The 21331-nt window shown below is 38.0% G+C and overlaps 1 protein-coding gene across 3 annotated transcripts in view; it reads left to right on the top strand.

Moving 5' to 3' along the window:
- ASAP2 (ArfGAP with SH3 domain, ankyrin repeat and PH domain 2) overlaps window positions 1-21331 on the top strand; it is a 273963-nt gene that overhangs the window by 209684 nt on the left and 42948 nt on the right. For all 3 annotated transcript variants that reach the window (XM_072634272.1, XM_072634273.1, XM_072634274.1), the window contains exons 16-18: window positions 2586-2680; window positions 14630-14819; window positions 19783-19868. In XM_072634272.1, the coding sequence (XP_072490373.1) occupies window positions 2586-2680; window positions 14630-14819; window positions 19783-19868 (371 nt within the window). The remainder of the gene's footprint in view (window positions 1-2585; window positions 2681-14629; window positions 14820-19782; window positions 19869-21331) is intronic.

Here is a 21331-nt window from a genome sequence, read left to right as displayed (position 1 = left end):
CTTTTTTATTTAACAGAATTTTTTTCCAATTACATGTAAAGACAATTTTCAGCATTCAGTTTTTGAAAGGTTTTGAGTTCTAAATTTTTCTCCCTGCTACTCTCCCCTCTCCCCAAGATGGCAAGTGATCTGATATAAGTTATACATGTGCAATCATGTAAAACATAATTCCACATTAGTCATGTTGCCTTTTCACTCTCTTTTGCAAGATCCTTTTCTTTCTCCTGCTTCCTCTATATGAATGGGACCTAGTTCTTTCTTTTCTTTCTCTACCTATTTTGTTGGGGATTCTTCAGATCCTACTAGGTAAAGAGACTCTTCTCTGCCTAACTTCTTATTAAGTCTTAATTACTGAATGGGCATTGCCTCAGTTAACCTGAGGCCTGTTAAAGACCTTTGCTTAAAAAGGCCGAGGTTCCCCACTGCATCCTGGAAAATCTCCAGTTGTCCTGATCTATATCTGGCCACTGGACCCAGGAGAAAGTGAGGCTGGTGACTTTGCACAGCCCTCCCTCACTTAAATCCATTTCACTTGAAAAAATCTTTATGTCATAGTCTTCTTTGAGAATGAAGGACAAAGAACTACTACGTGAGATCCCACAGATTCCATTATCTTCTCTATGTAGATAACCCTAATATATGTGTCAAGCTCTCATCTCTCTCCTGATGTGTTTGGGCTTTAAGACTCTTCACTGTTTGGTCCCAGATTATCTTTTCATGCTGTATCTACTACAGTCCCCATCACGCCCACTATAATCTAGGCCAACTGGACTACATGGGATAACTGATAGACAGTATTTCTTCTCTTTTCTCCATGCCTCTACCTGGACTATTTCCTGTGTCTACAATGTTCTCCTTCCTCCCTTTTCCCTCATAATTCCTGTTCCTTTCATCTTAAATATCTTTTCCTTTATAAAACCTTTCCTGATTTTCTGTTTTTTGTGCCCTCACTCCTAAAGTACTTTGTATTTATTTTGAATATATATATATATAAAATCTTAAATATACTTACCTTCAGGCATTGTGTGCGTGTGTGTTTGTATACCTTACTCCTTACCCTCTAGTAGATTATAAGCTCCTAGAGAGAGAAGAACTAGAACTATCTCACTTTTCTATTTTCATCCCCAATGGATAGCACAATGCTTGGCACATAGCAGGTTCTTACTAAATATTTGTTGATTGATTGTACCATCACAATATGACTTGAACCCATGGGAACTTTAATTCATTTATGTGACACCTGAACATTTATAAATTGCTTTCCTCATGCAGTTTCATGAGGTAGAAAGGTACTCAGATACTTTCATCCCCATTACCAGAAGAGGAGACTGAGACTTTTAAAGGTTAATTGACTTCCTTGAGGTCACACAGCTAATAAATAGCAGGGCTCAGACTTGAACTTAGATATTCAGTGTGCAAAGCCAGGGCTCTTTCCACAGTACTTTGCAGTAAGAAATAAAGCACAGTTACAAGGAGTGATTATGTTTACTTTCTGATCCTTTCCTGTCAACGTCCCCTGCCAGTTGTAGGTGAAATGGCTCTGTTGTCATGGAATCATTGAGTCACTCACCTGTTTCCTTACTGAGTACATGCTAAACTACCTCCCCTTGTGGTTTGTCCTGTTGTAAGAGATATACCTAACTTTCCTCCACCATTCAGTTCACTGTTTGCCAACATTTCCTCCTGTCAAAAGAAGTTCTGACGTATCTAGCCTAAGACCCTTTGCCACTTAAGCCTAGTTCTTTCTATTCAGTTCTTCAAGGAGGTAGAGAACGGTTCTTCATGCCTTTCATTTACCTGAAGATTATGTGAACTCCTTAATTGTGCAGTAATAGTATATAGGTTGGTTTCTTTGGAATGTGAATATTTTACCAAAAAATGAAGACATTTGTTCCTATTGTAATATAGTTTTTTCTGTGGAAATGATTTGCATTTTCTTTTTCTGACAGTTTTTTTTTTGGTCTTTTTAGTAAACTATATTTGATAAATGTGGGGAGAAATATACATATAATTTAAAATATAAAAAAATAAGACCACTGTGGCTTCTAATCAACTAATATTTATTGAATATTACTATATAGTATTGTTATATTTTTGATTATCAGCTTCTATGCTTATTCTTCCATCTGAAAAGTATAATTAAACAAAATTTTGATAGGCTTAGAGGGTGGGATTTGTTATGCTGATTGCATGAACAAGGCACATCTGTGGAGTGATGAATAGATTGGTTTGCATGGAGATTAAAGAATTCATGTAAAAGAGTGGTAATATATGAAGCTAAAAGGGTAGGTTGGGAGCAGACTGTAAAGAATTTTAAATGCTTCCCAGAACCCTCAGGGAATCTGCTTACTTTATCCAAGGGACATTTTGTAAAAGCAACTCATCAGTAATCCACATAATAGACCTCTCTCAGAGTTTATGGACACCTTTGGGCTTTGGATATTGGTACATCTTCATTAAAGGCTAACCACTTTATTTGCTTTATTTTTAATGGCCATTAAGTAAGTCATCAAATGTATAAGTAATGTGTGACAGTGAAGTGTATTAATAATTAAGCATCCTGAAAGCAGACTCTTGTTTTTCAGCTTGCCAAGAATATTGGGAATGCAGGTTTTAATGAGATTATGGAATTTTGTCTGCCAGCTGAGGATTCTGTCAAGCCCAACCCTAGCAGTGACATGTAAGTGCAAAACATATCCACCATTTAAAACTACCAGTTGTATGCTGCATCAGATTTCAGTCCATTGGAGCTAAGGAGGTATCTTTGGGGTATGTTATCCCATTACAAGATACTCAGAAATAAACCTGCTATTTTTCTGCCCTTTTTCTCAACCTTTTATGCACTGTATCTAGACCATATATAAGGGCTAATCAGTAGTGATACAGCTCTCATAGAATCATGGAAGTGGTTGTGGTAAATTGGAAGAAGTACACATACACCGGTAATCATTTTAGCAGCAGATCATCTTCCATGCAATTCATTTACCATCTTTTATAATCTTAGTTAATTTCATTCTAGTTTTTAAATTTCTATTTAATATTTTGAAATTTTATTCCTACTTTGTCTTGTGTGTTGCCTTAAAGAATTAAAATGAGAAGTTCTAACCTTTACTTTTGAATTCTGTGACTTTAGAGAATTAAACATGGGTAGTTGGCTTCTCATTCTGTCACACATTCTGAAGCCTCAGCTTCAGAAACTTAACTTCTTTTATTTGGATATGTCCTTCGTGGTAGTTTAAACAAAGATAGAAAAGGTGGCAAAACACAAGCCATTTTAGTAATTTCTCTGTCCAGATAAAGGCGGTTTTTTCTCTTATCATCTGGCTGTATACATGTGTACGTATGCTGCCTTTTGTCCCTTGCTGTTTGCACTCATCAGTCACTTTCTTTTTGCATTTCTCTCCTCATAAATTCTGAGTCTCAGAGGGTGTTAGTTGTCATAGATACAGGTCACATATCAGCTTCCTTCCTTTGCCACTGTATGCCTGCAGATATGCTGGGGAGGATTTTGTTTAAAAAAAAATCTGTTTTTTGAAAAAGTATGTATTCTTTATTCTGTAATCTTTATTCCTTGTGGATAAAAACAAAACAAAATTTAAAACCTAAAACTTGAACTTTTACGCCTCATTAGGCATTTCTTCCCCTCAATGAGGAAGGGCTTAACCCTGAGCACTGCTCTAATGATTCTGCTATACAGAGTCCAGATTATCTAAGCATCCTACTGTCTTCCAGGGAGGAAAGTGAGTGATTATTAGCCTTTCTTTCCCACTTAATTTAGTAGTAGTTAAAATTTATATTCTGCATAGTCCCTGGAGGTCACTTGCCCATCCATATGCATTGTAGTCCCTGCAACTGAAGTGACTTCTTCCTAGTTGATCCCTTTTTTCATGGTAAAAACAATTAGTGTACTTAGGCAATGGATAACACAGTGCCTTATACTCATAATAGATATTTGCTGAATAAGACACATAAAACACATGGGACTTAAGCTACCAAAACACATACAAGTTTAATGTAAATAAAATCACAAAACAGTCTTTCTAGAAATAAAAAATGATTTTCATAATTGGAAAAGAGATTCAGTGATCTTGGCTGGACTGTACTAATGTAGGAAAAATGGCATTGCCACCTAAATCAATTACAGATAATTCTGTGTTTACCAAAGGAATAGTTTATAAATTAAGACAAAACAATAACAAAATTCATCTGGAGGAATGTAAGCTCTAGAATCTCATGGAAAATAACTTTTTTAAAAGTATGAATGAAGGGGGTACAATATTATCAGACTTCATATTATATTATAAAGTAGGAATCAGTAACATTTTTTGGTATTGACAACCAGAAAAGTAGACCAGGGAAACAAATAAGATAAGCAAAACCTAGAAGCAAATTAAAACCGTAGTTTAAGAGCATTTGATAAACCTAAGGAGATAAAAAACACAAATTACTTGGGGAAGAACTATTTGACCAAACTTGTCAAAAAAAAAAACCTGGAAAACAATTTTGCAGAAATTAGCTAAAGGCTAGCATTTGCATCATTTACTAAAATAAGCTTCAAATAGATGTGACCTAAATAAAAAAAGCCACAAACACCAAAAAAAAGGTAACAAGACATAGGAGATGCTACCGTTTTACAACTAAGCCTAATGGGAGAATTCTTAATCAAGTAAGTGAAAGAGGTGATCATAACAAATAAAAGAAACAGTTTCTTCACCTACATAAAGTTAAAAGACTTTTGCATAAGTTAGTCAAGATAAAATAAGAAAAACTCAAGCTGGAAAAAAATCTTTCATCAATTAAGTGACATGGGAGTGAAGATAAATAGGGGTATTGATATAAATATATTAGACCAAGAGCCCAAATGAAAAGTTGTAAAAATACACCCACAGTTTTCAAAACAATTACAGATTTATAAATCGCTGTGTGAAAACACACTAAAGATAACTGATAAGGTAATGTTCAAAGAAACAACACATTCTTCTGCATATTCTACAGATTAGCAGATGACATCAGATGAGAACAGTCAATGTTGGAGAGGCTGTGAGAAGACAGGCCCACTCATACACTGTTGGTAGAGCTTTGAATTTATCCTGCTTTTCTAATAAACATTTTAAATACCACAAGAAAAGTGATTAAACTGCCTCTGACGTAACATCCATTACAGGGCATAAACCTAAAAAGGTCAAAGATAGAAACAAAGTTCCAGTGTATTCCAAAGTATTCATAATAATTTCTCTTTGTGGGAGTGCAAAGCTGGAAAAAAAAGTAAGCACTCAGATTGAGAATAGCTGGAAAAAACTGGTATGTGAATGTAATCGTAATGGAATATTTTTATGTTGTAAGAAGTGACATAGCAAGAATTCAGGGAAACATGAGAGTATTTATATGAACTGATACAGTGTAAAATAAGCATATGTATTTATATATGTTTGCATATAGAGAGCAATGTGTTACACACACACACATATATATATATATATATATATAAAATGTGCCATATACTTATAAGGATAATATTTCATTTTATACATATACACATTTTTTGTTTACAGTGGTGTATGTAAATGAAAAGATCAGAATGGAAGACTGGGTAGCTAAAAAATAACCAATAATTCTTCCAGAGAACAGATAATGAAACATACCTCTTATTCGTGGCAGAGAGGAAGCAGAATGTTGTACATTGTCAGAGATAGTCACTGGTGTTCCTGTGTAAGTGTTTTTCTTTGTTACAAAGGAGGTTTCATTGAGGAGGAGAAGCAGAATTTGTAGAAATGTCAGTGACATGAATATAGAAGGCATCAGTAAATATAATTAATTTAAAATAATTATCTACTGAATTTAATAAGACAAAGGGAGAGCAAAAGAGAGTTAAGGTAAAAGGGAAGTTTCTGTTTTTTTAAAAACAAGGCAAATTCACCTTCTTAAAGAAATGAATTTTTTTCCCCTGGTGCTGTACTCAAGCAATAATTTTCCTTGCGATCCTTTGTATATAAGACATTTCATAATGATATCCTCAACTCTGCTTCTACAAAAGGCAGAGAATGCTGTTGTTCAAGTGGGTGATTCTGGTATTGATCCAATAAAGGCAGAAGTCATAACGGTAAATTGTTAACTCACTGGGCTAAGTTAAAAATAGTTGGTTCTGATACTTTGTGTTCAGATGATTTAAGTCATTACATGAAAGTAGAGAAAGTATACTATGTTTAGATTCTAGGTGAATGGATAGTTCACAGATCTAGTTGACTGTCTCTCAAAATAACTAGTGGTTTATGGTTTTAGCAGCTTGTAATTAAGTTGTCTCCAAAGTAGATTTTCTGTATTGTAAGTAGTACCTGTTAAGTTCCTCCCTTTTGGCTTCTAGGAAACCCTTCCTAATCCCCATGGTTAGAAATGGGTTTAGAGCAAGGCAGCTAGGTGGTGCTTGGATGGAGTACTGGCTCTGGAGTAAGGAAGACCTGAGATCAAGTGTGACCTTAGATACTTACTAGCTGTGTAACCCTGGGCAAGTCACTTAACCCTGATTATCTCCTTAGAAAAAAAGTGTGAGCAGCATGTGTGTGTGTGTGTGTGTGTTTGTAAATGTGTATTACATACTAATCATATATAGTCATCTGTGTGGTGACATCTTCCTTCCTAGACTGTACATTTTTGAGGCCAGGAACCATATCTTTCCTATATGTTGTATGATCCTTAGGAGATATTTAATAAATGTTTTGTTGTATTGTTTAAAAAAAAAAGAGCCATATGCAGACATGAGAGGAGTCAGTGTTACTCTTAGTTGTAGGTACTGAAGAGATGGGCTTGTTGTGTTCATGCTCACATAGAAAGTCACATGAACTTGGGCAGCAGGAATACCCCTGGGTATCCTGTACTCTGTCTGCGTTTCTGCACAAGCTTTGGAAAAGATGGTTGTTGGGTTTGTAGTGGTGGGCCTAGTGAGTTAGTCACCCACACAGGGCTTGGGGCGTGGTGGAGGAAAAAGGAGGAAGGGAATAAGCATTTATATTGTACCTACTATTAAAGACTTTTTGCAACTGTTACCTCATTTGATCCTCACAAGTACATTGTGAGGTAGATGCTGTCTATTATTATCCCCATTTTACACTTGAGGAAGCTGAGGCAAACAGAGGTTAAGTGATAGCCTAGGGTCACAGTTTGTAAGCGTCTGAGTCTCAATTTGAATTTGGGCCTACCACTCTTTCCACTGTGCCACACAGAACAATGCGTTATGTAACAAAGGCTTGAAGCCTTTCCTTATTTTTTCTAGCTACTATTTCCTCCCATTTATCTTCTATCTATTTTACATATACCTAAGGAGACATATTTTCCTATATAGGGTGTCCCAAAAGTCCTGTGTATTTTTTACCTTATTAAAGTTTAAAATTCTGCTAAGATTTTGGGATGCCTTGTATGTGTGCTTGGTGTTTCCCCTGGCTAGGCTGAAGAAGGCTGTCTGAGGACAGGTGCGATTTGACTTTTGTCTTTGTATTTCCCAGCTCCTAGCATGGGGTCTGGCCCATACAGTAGTCACTTAATAAATGCCTTTCAAAAATAAGACTCGGGCATCGTGCCCAGGATTGTTGTGAATGTCACTTGGCTCTTTTATTTTAAAGATGAAAACATCTCTAAAGTGGTTATGTACTGAAAATGCACCACCCACCTCCATCACTGTTCATTCATCTCTGCTACTGAGGAAATAAACATACTGTTTCCAACCTTATCTCCGAACAAGCATGCTGAAGGGTGAGCCAGAGATGCCTTGTAGCTGCTTTTGAATCTCCAGATGGAGTGTGGGGGTGCTGAGTCTATGTGTGGTAAATAGAGGAAAAGTCTTAACTGTCTAAAAATTGAGAATCATTGCTACTGTGTGATGAGGAGGTAACCTTTCTTTATCTGTTTCTCTTCTTTGTGTCAGTGTTTGTACATCAGTGTTCTCTTGTACTCCACTTCTGCCTGTCCAGTTTGGGGTCACCTCTTATCAATTCTACTTTCACAACATCTCCTGTGTTTGTTCCCTTCTGTCTCCTCACTTCTCTCCCCTGCACCTAAGTGCAGGCCTTTATCATCTCACACATGGACTCTTGCAATAACCTGTTAGTTGCTCACTCTGACTTAAGTCTCTCCTCTTTCCTGTTCACCCACTACTCAGCTGCTAAGTGAGTTTCCTGAGGTTCCTGTCTCACCATTTCTTACCTCCTTGCTCCCTTCAAACCGCAGTGGCTCCACGTAAACTCAAAGATCTAATATAAAATTCTTTCTTCGGTCCTTACAGCCCTTCACAACCTGACCCTTTCCCATCTTTCCAGTCTTCTTAACTTTATTCTGCTCCATACACTCTATAATCCAGTAGAAGGGCTCTTCCTTCCACATCTTTCTGAGCTCTGTGGCTTTTCACTGTCTAGATCACGTATCTGGAATCCTCTGCCCTTTCACCTCTGCCTCTTATTTTCCCTGCCTTCTTTCAAGACTTAGTTCACATGCCACCTTCTACAGGGGGTCTTTTTTTGTTCTCCTCTCTGGCTCTCAGTGAGGTTTTCTTCCATTTGCAATATATGTATCATATGTGTACATAGTAGTCTGCATGCTGTCTCCTTTATTAGAATGTGAAGTCCTTGCAGGCAAAGACTGTGTTTTTGACTTTCTTTGTAATCCCCTGTGCAGTGTCTCTCACATAATAAATGCTTGCTGACTGTTGACCAGAACTTTGCTACACTGGCATAACCTTCCAAATACCATGGTCACCTCCATGCACTAATGACAGTTTGAGGGAAGACATTAGTGGTGCACTCTGTATCATTATATCCAACTGATTAATAGAATATTCAGTCTTTTCCTGGCAAGCCTAACATTTGAAGGAAAGTGGTAGGAATGATTCAATGAACTTTCTCTAGGAAACCAAAGGATAGAGTTCCTTCATGGAACTGCTCTTTTAGGATCTACTTTCAGGGAATTTAGGATTAAAGAGTGCAGGGAAATCTTGATGATTTTCAGTATTTGATCATGAGAAAGGTGAATGGTCCTCTGTCGATTATTATACAATAACAATAACCTGGTAAACAGCTGTATGGGATAAAAAGACCCTTACTCAAAATTTTAAATAAATGAAGAGGCTTCTCAATAAGAACAGAAAATGATTTATTACAGTTCTCACGAGAAAGGGACATCCCTCCACCAGGCTGGGGAATCTGACGGAAGGAGGCCACTTAAGAAATTGAAGCACAGTTTTTATGCCCTAATGCAGAGAATCCCACCTCCCCACCATCCCGCCTCTCCATTGGCTAGGAGGCTGGCTTACAATCTAAGCTCGAAAAACTAGACAAACCCTGGGAAATCTTACCTTATCCCAAAACAATTAACTGCTGATGTGGCTTTAGAAAGGAGGAGAGAAGGAGAAGGGGGAACTGATCTACAGCCCACCTCACTTTCACAAAGAAAGCTGGTATGGGGTGGGGGCGGGACCAACTAACTGTCCACAAGCCCTGGATACCTGAAACTCAGGTATCCAGGGAGAAAGGCCTTATGGAAGAGAAATTTTATTTAGAAAATACAATATTCCCCATATTTTTATTGTGAAAAGTCTTCACAATCTCCTCATCTCACTCACAACTCTATTCAAATCCAGTTACCCCTCAGCACTTAGAATTCTCAGTATCATCACATCTGCTTCCTGTAGCATATAGATCTGTCAGTCAATAAATGTTTGCCATGTTCAGTTGTTTGAGTCGCATCCTACTCTTCATGACCCCATTTGGGGCTTTCTTGACAAAGATATTACTGTTTTCTTCTCCAGCTGATTTTATAGATGAGGAAACTGGGGCAAACAGGGTTAAGTCATTTGCTGAAGGTCACATAGCTTGTAAGTGTCTGAGGCTAGATTTGAACTCAGAAAGATGAGTCTTCCTGACTGTAGGCTCTATCCACTGTACCCTTAAATACAACATTTACTGAGCCCTTGCCATATGTTCTTTGCTAGGCAGGAATTGTAGATTTCTAAAAATACATGTTAATGTCGTCTCTACCCTCAAGGTCAGGAAGATGATGTAGATCCTTGAAAAATGAAAGAATATTACATATGTGCTTCATTCATTTTGGAAGTCAGGGTCTCAGGGCCTTCATTCGGTGTAAAATTATAATATTTGAACTTTATACTATCCACAATAGGAAGATATTGAGCCAGGAAGTGACACAATAAAATTATCATGATAGGAAGATTAATTTGCAGCAATGTGTGGAATTAATTGGGAGTGGGGGGATGGGAGTGGCAACAGCTAAGAGGCTCTTGGAATAATCCAGATGTGAGGCAATAAGAACCTAAAATAAGGTGCTGGTCATGAGAATGAAGAGAAAAGATTTTAAGAAGAGTGTCTCTTGTAAAACAGAGTTGATAGATTAGGATAACTAGATGAGGAGGCAGGGGTAGAAAAGAGGATTAAAAGATATCCTAGAGATTTTTGCGACCAGGTGACTTGAAGAATGATGCTATTACTGGTAAAAATAGAAAAAGCACTTGTAGTAGCCTCTTTGGGGGAAAGAAGATGATATGTTGAGTTTTGGATGTTTTGAACTTGAAATTACCTTGTAGGAAATTAGAGCAAAATGAGCAGAACCAAGACGGTGTTACATATGGTAAAAGCAATATTCTTTCAAGCACAACTTTGAGTGAATGTCATTTTGACGATTATAAATTCCCAAATTAACGTCAAAGGACATATGAAAGAAGATGCTATCTACATCCAGAGTAAGAACTGATAAATACAATTATGTATGGAATAATTTTACATATATATACACATATTTGTATCTAATGGTAACCTTCTTTAGGGCAGGACAGGAGGAGGGAAAAGGGAAAAAAACAAAATTTACATTATAACTTTATTATATATTTAAAAGGAATAGCAAACTATACATAATAGATTTGCAGTTTCATGTGCAATAATCCTTTTAAATTATATCTTGTATTGGAAATGCCTGTTTTATTCCATAAATTAAAAATAAACAAAAAAAAGAAGTGAAACTGAAAAGAGATGAGAGTTGGAGGTTTGGATTTCGGATTCATCCATTTAGAGCAAGGGTTCTTAATTTCTTAATGTGTCATGGACCCCTTTGACAGTCTGAACCTTATGGACCCCTTCTTAGAATAATATTTTTAAATAATGTTTTAAAATGTTTTTAAATAATGTTCTAAAATATGTAAGATTGAAAAGGAAGTCAGTTATGTTGAAATCCAGTTATCCAGTTAATATTTTTTAAAATTAGCTTTATAGACCCCATGTTAAGAAGCCTTGTTTTGGATAGGTATTAATAAGTAGCTAAAAGCCATGAGTGAGTAAGGTGAGAACCCTTCTTTGGTGAAGAGCAGAAGACAGGAATAAAACCTGGAGATACCCTGATGAGGAGGTGAGAGATAAAAAAGGCAAGGTGGCACTGAATTAGGAAATGTTTAAAAGGAAATTTAAAAGCCAGGTACATATTTTAGAGAGAACCTGATGGAGAAGAGCCTTCTGTTGGAACACATTACACTTTCAGAACTGGGAAGACTGAAAACTTTCCCAAAGGTTTTGTTCAGCACTTATGAATTAAGGTTGCAAATTCATTTTAGCCACACTATTAAAATAATTTTCTTTTCCAGCTGGGCAAGCTATTCTTGTAGATAATTTTCTTCTGGGAAACACTGAAACAAGTGCAAGCAATTTGGGGGCCTGGCAAATGCTTAAAAGAACATCTAGGGCCATTTGGCATGTCCTTAGACTCCAAGAGGTCCAGTTTACTTTCAGCAATGCTGCTGTGGTTCTGGACTGACTTTAATGCAGGGGCCCTGGGAGAAGACAATGCAGGGACTCCGTTTGTTTCAGGTTCCCTTTGAACAGCTCAAAAGATTCCTTCATGTGGTTGCAAGCATCATACAGGACTGAATTTTAACCTATCACCTTGGGGTCAACACTGACCTGGAAAAGTTGGGATTGCTTATTTATTCATTCAACAAACATTTGCAAAGTACCTGCTATGTGCAAGTCTCTGTTCTAGGCTCTGAAGGAGATTCAAAGATTAGATGAGACAGTGGTTCCTACCCTTTTGGAGTTTAGAATCTAGTTGGGGAATATGACATATGTACAAATAATTAATGTAGAATACAATGTGATATGTGCATAAGGGAATTGTAAATAAAGGGCCCTGAGAGTAAATGGGATGTCATTTCATTACAGGAATCCCAGTTCTCTGTGTCAGCGTATCTGAGCCCCTTATGACGAATGAGAATGAACAGAGAAGCTTAGCACTCTCTCTTGAAAGCAGAAATGGTTTGATTTGGTCAAACACCCCCTCCCCCCCAAAAAAACACAACAACCTCCTAATTGGAATAGCATATACTCTATTAATAGAAGACAAGTGAAGAAATGGTCTAGTTGCTGTATTAGGAAAGGTGGTGTCACCTCTTTTGAAATAGAGCCTTTTGTGGAAGAATTGACCCCTTAATCCACCCACATTTCATATGGGACCCTGGTGATTCTGAGATAATATTAACTGTGCATTGGAAAAATCTTAATATTGGTGAATACTGGAGGGAAAGAAATTTTGATGATAATTAGTATTTAACCTTAAAGAGAAGGCAGACCAGATTTCATTTGTCTTCTAAGACAGGATTTAGAACTTTAATGGAGCTTAGACATCACCTAATACAGTCTTTTCATTTTTAAAGATAAGGATACTGAGTCCTAGAGAGGGTAACTGACTTAACCAAACACAGGTAATGCTCCTGGGTAGCGTTGAGATTCGAACCCAGATCCTCTAATGCCATATCCACTGTTTTACAAGTCTTCCAGTCAGTGCCCATCTCCAGGGACTGCGAGATAACTGAGGATGGCATTGCAATGCCTTCAAAACCTGAATCCTTTCCAGTCTTATACCTTTCTCTGCTCCATTTGCTCTGTTGCCCAGTGATGCTATCCATATAACGCTGCATGTCATGATTGACTTTGCACCGGCTGGCCCCGGGTCTAGAATGTTCTCCCTCCTCACCTCCACTCCTCTTAAGTTTTTCTGGCTTCCTTTAAGACTCAGCTCAATCCCTCCTTCCCGTGGAGGCTTTTTCCAGTTGCCTCCTCTACTCTCCTCTTGGACTTTGCTTCTTCCCATTTACACTGCTTCCTTTTTATTTACATAACCATTTACACAAATGCTGACTGTTGTGACGCTGGTGCTCGTACTGCTGCTGCTATTACTGTCTGCCTCTTGAGAATGTGAGTTACTTGAAGGCAAGAAGAGAGTTTCTGCTTTTCTTTGTATCACTCACCCACTCCCTACTTAGTGAGATGCCTGCTTAATGCTGCTTGACTGACTGCAGTGGAAGTTCAGTCTTGTGACTTGCTGGTAAATCTCTTGAAGGCTTCTTTGAGATCTGTCATATTTGCTTACTGTATTGGGTAATTTTGCTGATCTGCATTTTTTCCCTTTTTAAAAAATGATTTTATAGAGAATACTTCAGTGGGAAGGGGAGAAAGCAGGGGAGAGACATGTTTGAAAATGAAGGTGACATATAAACAAGACAGAAAAATGAATTTGGGAAAAAGAGACTCTTGCACTAGTGCTTGTTCAAGAACCCTTTCTGTTTCTTTTGTTAACAAAATATTTTGCAAATGTTTTTCTTTACTAAAATCCCCCTCCAGTGAGTCATCATGGTACAGTGGCAGCCATGTGTTCCCAAAGGCTGTGCCAAGGGACCACTACCTCTAAGCACATTGTGCCAAGTTGCACAGGCTTTGAGAATTAGCCAGATAACAAATTGCCTGTCTGACCAGTAAGGAAAAACCTAACTAAGTTTGGGGAGTCTTATTATGAGAATGGCAGTGGTTGATGAGATCTTCAGTCACAATAGTTCTCCTAAGACTTTCTAAGAAATTGTTACTGCCACTATACTTGGTGTTAGCTCTGAGATTGCTAACGCAGATAAAATCATAACACCTCCAAGTTTTGCGAAGAGAGGGAAGGAAGGAGAGATAGAGAAAGAGAGAGAATACATACTTTATTAATATAACAGTTACATAAAGGGGAGGGGTGAATAATAATAACTGACATTATAAATAAATGACCATATCACATTTACTTCAGGTTTGGAAAGTACCTTTTAACCTCAACAACTCTGTGAAATGACTACTAAAAATCTGATCTCCATTTTATAGATGAGGAGTTATATAATTTGCCCATATTCAACCTTTAAATGACAGAAGCGGGACTCATTTTTCCTGATTCCAAGTCCAGCTTTCTTATAAACAGGACTATTAAATGTGTCTACGTTGATAGGCCCAGAAACCAGAGCATAAAGAAGACCAGCTATTTTCCCAAAGCTAAATTGCAAATGAGTCTTCTGTGCCTGATCTTATGACCTAAGCCTCTTTTCTGTATTGAAAATGGTCACATTTCAGACTCTTCACCATGGCTCTAATGACTACTACTAATGCAAGAATTATAAAAGAACTGCATATTTTGCTTCATTTCTCAGAATTCCTCTGGCCTATCATCCCTTGAGAAGGGAATTTTGTTTAACTCCTTGGTATTTGAATCTAAATGGGTATGAGGATTTATCTAACTGAGGGGGGTCATTAAAAATTGATAAACCAATTGTGTTTGATTTCAGGAATGCAAGAAAAGACTACATCACTGCCAAGTATATTGAGAGGAAATACGCAAGGAAAAAACATACGGACAATACAGCTAAATTACATAGCCTTTGTGAGGCTGTGAAAACAAGGGACATCTTTGGGTTGCTCCAAGTGTATGCTGATGGCGTGGATCTGACAGAAAAAATCCCTCTCGCCAATGGACATGTAAGAATGACAAGGGCTTATTAGCCATCTGCTGCTTATAAAAGAGAGAAAAAGAGACATGGCAGGGTGAAAGAGTATCAAAAATGCCAAAAAAGGAATGGAAATTCTCTGATAAGAAGTAGTGTTTCATATGGATTTTTGAAGAATGAAATTAGAATGTTTTCTTAAATGAAAAACATATATTTTTGTGTCCATTAATTTTTATTCCTTTTGTGACATTTTAAAAGTTTGAAAGGGATGATTTCTGGGTAATTAGTCATTTATTAATAATACCAGCATTTTTTTTTTATTTTTTTTTATTTTTTTTAATACCAGCATTTTTAATAAAAGATCAGTGGCACTCTTAAATGCCAGATACCATCCTGCTCACAGCTTATTTATCCCAGGAAGAGGGGTGTTCCTGTGGGTAGCAATCAACTCTGATCATTTAACAATTAAGGAGAGAATGAATTTTGCAAGCAGGACTAGACCTAATTGATTATGACATTTACTTCTAAGTTACCCCCACCCCTGGGCAACGTATTCAAAGAATTTATCTCCACCCAAACCTAGGTAGAGCACAATGACTTTCTCACCTGGATGGGGTCTGAACAGGATTGGTGAGAAAGTTAATTCATTGTCCTTAAAAGAGACTGAACTTTTAACAAATCAGGACTATAGAAAAAGGGGGAAACTCTGAATTTCCCCAAATCATTGGTTACTAATGGTAATTTCTTTCATTCTAAAAGGTTGCTAAATATAATCCAAATTAGGATTTTTAGAATTTCTTTTTGCTTCTTGATTTCTCTCTTCTCTCTTACCCTTCAGTACTACTGCCTTCTCAACTGAGATGACTTTCTGTTTATAGTCTGTGTATCTTGTATGTAGGTAGTTATTTGCATGTTGTCTTCGCCATCAGGCTGTGACTTCCCCAGGACTGGGACAATGTTTTCACCTTCTTTCTATCCCCCGTGCATAGCACAATACCTGGCATATAGTAAACACTTCATAAATGATCCTTGATTGACTGACAGATTTAAGTAGACACCCCAGGGCACTTCACATTTAAACCACCTTTGAAGAAACAAATTTCAGGTAAGTAGCCTGGGAATTTCAAAGTACCACTTAGCTTTTTGGCAGGTTATCAGGGCCTACTCTTGAATCCAGGAAACTTTCCATGTGTATTGCCAACTCCACTTAGAGGAAAAGCATACATCTCTTGGGAAGTGTGAGCGCTACAGGGAAGCACAGCAAAAAGCCAAGAAGGTTAAGGGCAGGAAGCCCAGATTCACAGTGTCCCATTGAAATGGCAAAGGAATTTTAGCAGGCCTAACCTAATTCCCAGGTTTAAATCTTAATGGGAAAGAAGTGTTGGTTTTTCTCATCTCACCCTACTACAACAGATCCTTTGTGGAGCTTTATCCTGCTGGAGTATCCCATGCTGAGAGCATTGGTCCTGACACCATTGCTAATTTAGGATTTGCCACACCTTAGCCTTATTCTCAGCCCTCCTGCCTCTGTACCAAAGTGTGTGTCAGTGCATCTGCCTGTGTGTGATTGTAGCCACTTTCTGCAGTGTGGATAATTGGTACTTCATGGTACTGGGTTTTGAAAGTACATCTTTTGGTAATGAAAATACCTTGAGTTGAAAAGGAAAGAAACTTGGCTATTATAGATCATTTCATAAGTGGTTCCCAGGAGTGGGAAAGCCCTAATAGAGATTTCTTATGTTTTCTTCAGAACATTAACACAATTGAATAAAGCATGTGTTTCCAGTTGCTGTTCAGTATAAAATTTGTGGGTTCCCTTGTTCTCTTGTTTTGGAAGGAAGTTAAGGCAATGGCTTGTCCAGTTTTGATTTTTTTTTTATTAGTGTTAGGAAGGCTATTAAAGTTCTGTAAAAATTTCATATTCTCCAAATGAGAATGTGCTGGGCCATCTCCAGTTGTCCTAATTTATGTCTGGCCACTGGACCCAGATAATTCTGGAGGAAAAAATGAGGCTGGTGACTTTACGCAGCCCTGCCTCACTTAAATCCAGTTCACTTGCAAGTCATGGCATCACCTCCATGATGTCATGGTCCTCTTTGTGAACAAAGGACAAACCACAGCCACACAACCTAAGGATTGTTGAATGGACTGCTTATGAAGGCCTCTGAGATAACCAGGTTACCTGTTTTTTTCCCCTTCTAGATGAGCTTAGAATGCTTGTGCAGATGAGACTTACATCTAGTCAGGATAGGAGAAGGCCCTGTAAGGCCTTTCCTCTGAATAGCATTTCAGTCATTTAGAAGTTTACTTTTGAACTTGAGGTCTTTTCCTAGAAGAAACTCTTTATATATCTACCATTCTCTTTCCCTCTCTTTCTATCCCTGTTTAGGGTAAATGATACCACTGGAATTGATAATACAAATCCATTTCTTCATCTTTTAGAGGTAAAAAGTGTATTCCTGAAAGCTCAAGATGAAGCAATGTGGCGATACAGTAGAAAGTGCCTGGGATTCAGAATCAAATATCTGATTCAAATCTCATCTTTGTTATTTACGAGCTGTGTGATTTTCATCAGGCTCCTCCCCCTCTCTTAGATCTGTTTGGTTTTTTTAAAATCTGTAAAATTAAGAAGGTTAGGCTAGAAGATCAGTCTCTGAGGTCACTTCCATCTCCAGATCTTTCTTTCTTTGACAGATTTTAGCATGCCATATAGCTACCCAGAGTCCTCTCTTGGTTTATAACATCAACAACACCCTTTGACATTACACTCATGGGCCAAAGTTGAGAATGAAAAACACTAATAAGTGTATCTTGATGTGAAAACATGTTTCTTCAGTGACCTGGTTCCTTTTCTCTGCACTGTGTGGGAACTAGTCAGGGAAGTACCTTACCTGTAGCAAAATGAGCTGCTTAGTCAGTCAGTAAGACTTTATTAAAGGCCTGTTAAATGCCAGATGCTCAGCTAAGAGCTGGGAGCACAAAGAAAGCCAAAAGGTAGACCCTGCCCTAAGGAGTTCACAATTTAATGGAAGAGACAGCATGCAAAGAACTACGTACAGACAAGATTCATACTAGATAGAATGGTGATAATGAATAGGGGGAGGTGCTAGCCTTTAAGGAGGTTCAAGAAAGGCTTCTTGTAGAAGGTGGGATGGTTGTGTGTTTGTCCTTCCTTCTCAAAGAGGACCATGACATCATGATGATGACATGATTTGCAGTTGACCTTGATTTGAGTGAGGGAGGGCTGTGCAGGGTCACCAGCCTCACTTTCTCCTCCAGAGCCATCTGGGTCCAGTGGTCTGATATTCATCAGGATGACTGGAGATGACCCCAGAAGGTGGAATTATAACTGGGACTTGAAGTCTGGGAATCTCATAAAGAAACAGTTCTTCCACTGACTCACCTAAGCCTCCAGCCTAAGAAATTTGTGGTGCCAGATGTCCAGTATGCTGGGGTGTCTTGGCCCTTGTTGAAGAGGGAGTGGTACCCTTGACAGCAAGTGGGGGGCGGGGGGGTGGGACATTTCCTTTCCTCTTCCTCCTTCAAACACAAACTTCATTATTCCCAAGTGTTTAAATGTGATGTTTGAGTTTTAGTTTTAGTAAGAATACCTTCAAACTTTCTTTTAGACTCATATATAGGGCTATGGACCAACCTTGTCCCTTTTGGGCTTACTATTTTATATTAGCCTATACTGTATTTCCAATTTAATAAATTTTTATTAAATACCTACTACATGCTGGGAACACAAAAAAAGAAAAAAGATAATCTCTGCCCTTCAGGAGCTCGCAGTCTAATGAGGGGAAGCTGGAAGACATGGAGGGGAGGAATACCAAGAATGTCTTGTTCCATGGAGCTGTTACTGAGCAGAGCTGCAGGTGGAGGGTGCAAGGAGCAACAAAGTCCAAGTTCTACCCTCTGTGCATCAAGCTTACAAATGCACACATTAACCAGAAGCAGGAGGGCTCTAGCCACTGCCATTAACACTATTCTTGGACAGTAGGATATGGCTAAATCTAGAGTCGAGGGACCTGGAAAAACATTCTTACTGAGTCATTTACTGGCTATTTGACTTTGGACAAGTCACTCATCCTCTCTGGGTTTCAGTTTCCTCTTTTCAAAAATGTGGGGATGATTCTTCAGATCTTTTCCAAGCAGCATCTCCCTGTTAAAGGAATTTGATGTAGGGGGTGAGACAAGAAGCAGTGGTGGATTGGGGAGAGGAAGGAGTCTTCTAAGCTCTATGGAGAATCAGGCCTCATAGCTACTTTCTTGACTTATTTTTAAGGTTTCATACATAAGGTCCCCAGGGAAGGGGGGTATGCATGACAAGAACCCTAACATTAAGTTGTTACAGGATTGAAAGATTATCTGATTCTGTTGTTGCTGTTAAGTCATTTTTCAGTTGTCTGTGATTCTTTGTGGCCCCATTGGGAGTTTTCTTGGCAAAGACACTTGAACAGTTTGCCATTTCCTTCTCCAGCTCATTTTACAGATGAGGAAACCTGGACAAACAGTGTTAAGTGACTTGCCCAGGGTCACACAGCTCAGAAGTGTCTGAGGCCAGGTTTGAACAAACGAAAAAGAGTCTTCTTGACTCTATCTGCTGTGCCACCTACCTGTCCTGCACTTTAATTTTACAGAGGAAACCTTGAATCTCTTATTTCTGTGGGGTAAGGAAGAAAGACTAGGAATGGATATCATCAACCTCTGAGTTTTTGATGTTACCAGAGGCCAAGTCAGATTGACAGTGAAATCTGAAGGTATCAGAAAAGTACTTTAAAGGGATTAATGACAAGGCTTCTGTGGAGAAACCTTTATAAACCTTAAAGCATTCTAAATATGTCAGTACTTGTTACTCATCTGGGAAGATCTGGCTCTTTTGGTGAAGTATTCTCCATGATGTTATGTTGTCTTGTTAGCCTAGATTGTGGCATTAGATAAGTATATGTGCAGTGGTTAGAGCCTTCATATGTCTTTCTTTTGTTTTATAGGAGCAAGATGAAACTGCTCTCCATCTTGCAGTCAGATCAGTGGATAGAACTTCCCTTCATATCGTAGACTTCTTAGTTCAGAACAGGTAAGTAACTTTAAAATAGGGAAAAGAGGTAGCACAGAAGACCAAAAATATTTTCCTTTGGGTTACTGGATTAGGAGTCAGAGGACTTAGGCTGGAATCCTAACTCTGTGACCTGAAACAAATCACTTGGGCTCTCTGGGTCTCAGTGTCTTCAGTTGCCCAAGGATTAATTATGATTTTGTATATGGGATTAGAAATCGGAAATCTGAGGTTCTGAACTCTGAAGTAACTTGCTTTGTGACCTTGAGTCAAGTCACTCACTCAACCTTTAAGAGTCTTTGCTCCCCTTCTGTCAAATGGGGAAAATCCCTGTTGTCCTCCCTAACCCTTCAAATCTCACTTCGTTGTGAAGATCAATTGAGATGAGTTTATGAAAACACTTTGAAAACTGTCATGTACTCTTAGAAACATTAGAATTTATTATTCTCTTATCCCCAGGGCAGAGCCTATAGTTATGCTTAATAAATGCATATTGGATTGAAAAGAATTGGTGTTCCAAAAAAGGGGCTGTTAGACCTGCATTATTTTGGTTTTGTCACCATTCGAGTCATTAGTTTTTTGAGGATCTAAAAATCCATGCCTTTGAGACAGGAAATGTACAGCTAAATGTAGAATACTTCTCACTGAGTGTTAAGAGAACACTGGAATAAAGGCAGTGTGGATCAATAGTTTTGAAGTTTGGTTCTCCCCCAGTTTCTGAGACAAGAAGATTAAATGGATATCTTTATTAATCTAGCCAACTCATATATCTGATGATAAAAGAGGAAGTAGGAATAATTAAATTCCAAATATAAACCACTACTTCTATTTTAGCCAGTAAGCTAATTTTTTTCTGGTACCATTTTATTTTATTTTTAATTAAAACTATAGTTTTCCCAAGAACAATTATCTAATTTACATATGAGGCACCATGGCATAAAGGAAAGGTCAGAAGACGACAATCTGAGTCCTTATATCATCTTGTAAGCACATGACCTTGAAGTCCCTCTGGGAACCTCTGTTTCTTCCTTTATAAAATAAGGGCATTGGATATGATTTCCAAGGGCCCTTCTGCCTCTGATTTTGTATGCTTTATGATTCAAAATTACTTCTCTGAACCTCAGTTTTCTCATCTGTAAAGTGGGGACTATAATATCTGTTCTGTCTGCCTCACAGACTTTGCTATGAGGAAATGGGGCTTTATAAACTGAAAAATCCTTTGTCAGTGGGAGCTATTCTCCCTTTCTCCCTGTAGAGATACCAATAGTTCATCTTTAACAAAATACCCTCATGTTCCCAGAAGAACTTTGTGCTTCCTGGCTAATTCTCAACTTCAGTCATTTTACAGATCACAAAGGAAGCACAGTGACTTGCCTTTGTCAGCTGCGCAATGAGAATTGTTCAATGAATGGTTTTCTTAGTTTAATGATACCTAGTGATAAGTTCTCAGTGGGAAATGTAGTCATCCTCCTTTTGTTCTCCTT

The sequence above is a fragment of the Notamacropus eugenii genome, chromosome 1 (assembly GCF_028372415.1).
Source record: "Notamacropus eugenii isolate mMacEug1 chromosome 1, mMacEug1.pri_v2, whole genome shotgun sequence".
Lineage (NCBI taxonomy): Eukaryota > Metazoa > Chordata > Mammalia > Diprotodontia > Macropodidae > Notamacropus > Notamacropus eugenii.
The sequence above is the reverse complement of the archived record's forward strand: the minus strand, read 5'-3'. Positions and strand labels throughout refer to the sequence as shown.